At 49.8% G+C, this 3,816-nt stretch overlaps 1 protein-coding gene across 1 annotated transcript; it reads right to left on the reverse strand.

Moving 5' to 3' along the window:
- Nucleotides 1-1,718: 1,718 nt before the first annotated feature.
- Nucleotides 1,719-3,524, reverse strand: LOC130966163 (uncharacterized). Its single transcript, XM_057890933.1, has 2 exons — nt 3,034-3,524; nt 1,719-2,928 (listed from the first exon to the last, which is right to left on the reverse strand). Exons 1-2 carry the CDS (start codon nt 3,522-3,524, stop codon nt 1,719-1,721), a joined length of 1,701 nt encoding a protein of 566 aa, XP_057746916.1.
- Between the last annotated feature and the right edge of the window lie 292 nt (nt 3,525-3,816).

Genomic DNA, 3,816 nt, shown 5'->3' on the forward strand with positions numbered 1-3,816 from the left:
TCCTGAATTAGCGATTTGTTGCCGTGTCCTGGTTTGGTGCTGGCTAGCTTGGAGAGGAGATCTGCTCTGGTATTTCGTTCTCTGGGAACGTGCCGTATGGTAATGTGATTGAACCCTTCTTTCAGTTCGTTTACCTTGGCGAGGTATTGTTGAAGTAAAGGGTCGCGTGTTTTGTAGTCTCCGTTGATTTGGGAGCTGACTACCTGTGAATCAGTGCTTACTTCCAAGACTTTCGCTCCGACGTCCTTGGCTAGGGCTAGGCCTGCCAGGAGGGCCTCATATTTTGCTTGATTGTTAGAAACTGGGAATTCGTATCGTACTGACTGTTCGATTACGACCCCATTTTGGCTTTCAAGTATGACCCCGGCACCTCCAGTAGTGACGTTTGATGAGCCGTCGACGTGCAGCTTCCATGACTCGGGAGTGGTGTTTTCCGAAGTCATTTCGGCGATGAAGTCGGCCATGGCTTGTGCTTTGATTGCGTTTCGGGGTTCAAACTTGATTTGGAATTGGGACAGCTCAATGGACCATGCTAGCATTCTTCCTGCGAGGTCGGGCTTTTGTAGTACCTGTTTGACTACTTGGTCGGTCCGGACCGTCACGGGATGGGCCTGAAAGTATTGTCTTAAGCGCTGGGAGGCCGTGAGGAGCGCGAACGCGAGTTTTTCTAGGCGTGAGTAGCGGGTTTCTGCATCTTGTAGGACCTTGCTTATGAAGTATATGGGTCTTTGTTCTTTCTGCTTGTTTTCGCAGATGAGTGCTGCTGCGAGTGCCTCTTCTGTTATGGAGAGGTATAGGTAGAGGGTCTCCCCTGTTTGAGGTTTGGCGAGGACTGGTGGTTCCACTAGGACTCTTTTGAAGTGTTGGAAGGCTTCTTCGCATTCTGCTTCCCATTTGAAGGGGGCTCCTTTCTTCATTAGTTTAAAGAAGGGGATTGCTTTTTGTGCCGATGCTCCGAGGAAGCGGGATAGCGCTGTGAGCCAGCCAGTGAGCTTTTGGATGTCGTTGAGGTTTTTTGGGCTTGTCATGTCGAGGATGGCGCGACATTTCTCTGGGTTAGCTTTGACCCCGCGTTGCGTGATCATGAAGCCGAGGAATTTTCCTGCCTCCATTCTGAAGGCGCATTTTGTCGGGTTGAGTCGCATCCGATGCTTTCGTAGGGTGTTCATTATGAGCCTGAGGTCGTTGATGAGTTGTTCGCCGGATTCGGTTTTCGCGAGCATATCGTCTATGTAGACTTCTAATTTGGTTCCGGACAGGTTTTGAATTATCTTATTGACGAGCCTTTGGTAGGTTGCTCCGGCGTTCTTTAGGCCGAAAGGCATGACCATGTAGCAGTATGTTCCGTCGGGGGTGATAAACGCTGTTTTTTCCTCGTCGGGTCGGTGCATCGGTATTTGATTATAGCCGGAGTATGCATCCATGAAGCTCAGGTATCGATGGCCGGATGCGGTGTCTAGCAGTCCATCGATGTTGGGTAGGGAGAAGGCGTCTTTTGGACAAGCTTTATTAAGGTCCGTATAATCGACGCACATTCGCCATTTCCCGTTGGACTTCTTTACTAATACAACGTTTGCCAACCACGTCGTGTATGGTAGTTCTCTGATGAAGTTTGCCTCGAGTAGGGCTTTTACTTCTCTCCTGACCTCGGCTGCCTGGTCCTGGGACATCTTTCGTCTTCTTTGTGCCACGGGCTTGGCTTTGGGATCTACGGCTAGTCAGTGGGACATTAGGTCGGGGTCTATCCCGGGCATGTCGGCTGGTGTGAAAGCGAATAGGTCTCTGTTTTGTTTCAGAAATTGAGAAAGGTTTTCTTTAAAGTTGTATGGGAGGTTCCTGTTGATAAAAGTGTATTTGTCTTTGGTTCGTCCTATTTGTAGTTTTTCCATGTCACCTTCTGATTCTGGTCTGGGCTGGCCGTCTTGTCGTGTGTCCAAGTCGGCTAGGAATATCCCAGCCGCGTCGCGAGACTTCTTTCGCAAAGCTAGACTGGTGTTGTCACATTCTGCTGGGACCTCGCGGTCTCCGTGAATAGTGGCTTTGGAGCCGTCGTCCGCTATGAATTTCATAAGGAGATATTTGGTAAAAATGATGGCGGAGAAGTCATTGATCGTTTTCCTTCCAAGGATGACGTTGTAGGCGGTGGAATCTTTAAGGACCACAAATTCGGACAGAATTGTCTTCCTTTGGTCGCCTGTCCCTATGGTGAGAGGTAGGGTTATAGAGCCGTCTAGTTTGAGGAAGTTGTCTCCAAGTCCTGTAACGCCATTGCGGTATGTTTGGAGATTTTCGTTGCGGAGTCTGAGCTTGTCAAAAGCTCCTCGGAAGAGGATGTTGGAGTCTGCACCGGTGTCCACCAGTATCCGTCGAACTAGTCCCATTCCGATTCTTGCCGAGATGACAAAGGGTGCATATTCGGCCGAGGTGCCGTGTTGGCAGTCCTCGGGTAGGAAGTTTATCGTTTGGTCGGGAGTGGTAGATGGGGCTTGATTTCTGACGGCCAAGACCTTGAGGTCCTTTTTTAACATCGATTTTGATTTGCCTGATATGTCTTTGCCTGTGATAACGTTTACTATTATGGTTGGGTCGTCTTCTAGGCTTTCCTTGGGAGGTTGTCTTTGTGTTCTCGGGTTGCGTCCTTCTCTTTCAGCTGACTTGTCCCTTTCTGCGCGTCTTGGTTCTCTGATGATTTTGGCGAACTCTGGGAGCTTGCCGTCTCTTATGGCTTGTTCGAGTGCGTCTTTGAGGTCGAAACAGTCTTGTGTCCTGTGCCCGTAACCTCGGTGGTAGTCGCAGTAAAGGGTTTTGTTGCCGCCTGTTCTTTCTTTGAGTTGCCTGGCTTTTGGGATGATGCCTCGATCTGCTATCTGGTGGTATATCTCGGTAATTGGGGCCGTTAGAGGTGTGTAATTAGAGAATTTGCCGATCCTGGGTGGTCAGTTTGTGTTTGTTAGTTTGGGGTGTTCTCTTAGGCCTTCTCTGGGTGGGTTGTGCTGAGGAGTCGGGTTGCCGTGTTGGGCGTTGTTGTGTTGCCGTTTGTTGGCGGCGATGACCTGGCTGACCTCTTCGTCGTTTATATAATCTTTGGCGACGTTTTGGATCTCGTGCATGGACCATACTGGTTTGGTGGTAAGGTGTTTGCGGAAGTCTTTGTTCATGAGTCCGTTCGTAAGGCAGAGACTTGCGACCGAGTCTGTGAGCCCGTCGATTGTTAGGCATTCGTCGTTGAATCGGTCGAGATACTTTCTTGTGGATTCATCATGCCTTTGTGTGACCCCTAATAAGCTGATGGGGTGTTTGGCTTTGGTGATTCTGGTGGTGAATTGGGCCATGAACCTTCGCGATATGTCGCGAAAGCTGCTTATGGATTCATTGGGGAGGGCATTGAACCATTTGATTGCTGGTCCGGACAAGGTCACCGGGAAGGCTCTGCATCGGACGGCGTCGGTGGCGCCTTCTAGGTTCATTCTGGCTTCGAAGGCTGTTAGGTGTTCCTGGGGGTCTTTGGTTCCGTCGTATTTCATGTCCGTGGGTTTATCAAATCCTTTAGGGAGCTTTGCTTTCAAAATTCTTTCTGTGAAGGGGGTAGCTCCTATTATCACATGGTCGTTTCTTGTGCGTTTGGTTTCTCGGTATCATCAGTCATCGTCAGTGTGGTCGGGATCGCGAGATATGCTGCGGTCGTATCTTTTGCTGTGTCTTCGTTCTGGAGATCTGTTACGTGAGGTGCTTCTATCATGTCTTTTGGCGTGTCGCCGTTCTGGCGATCTGCCGTGGCGGTACTTGGATCTGGAGGTTGCGTGACTTCCGTGTTTG

The sequence above is a fragment of the Arachis stenosperma genome, chromosome 3, assembly GCF_014773155.1.
Source record: "Arachis stenosperma cultivar V10309 chromosome 3, arast.V10309.gnm1.PFL2, whole genome shotgun sequence".
NCBI lineage: Eukaryota > Viridiplantae > Streptophyta > Magnoliopsida > Fabales > Fabaceae > Arachis > Arachis stenosperma.

Bases quoted from the DNA above. Each gene is read 5' to 3' on its own strand.
- LOC130966163 (XM_057890933.1), bottom strand. From the start codon at position 3,524: ATGAAATACGACGGAACCAAAGACCCCCAGGAACACCTAACAGCCTTC. The intron at 2,929-3,033 runs GCAACACAACAA...CTGACCACCCAG, and splicing joins GTCATCGCCGCCAACAAACG to GATCGGCAAATTCTCTAATT.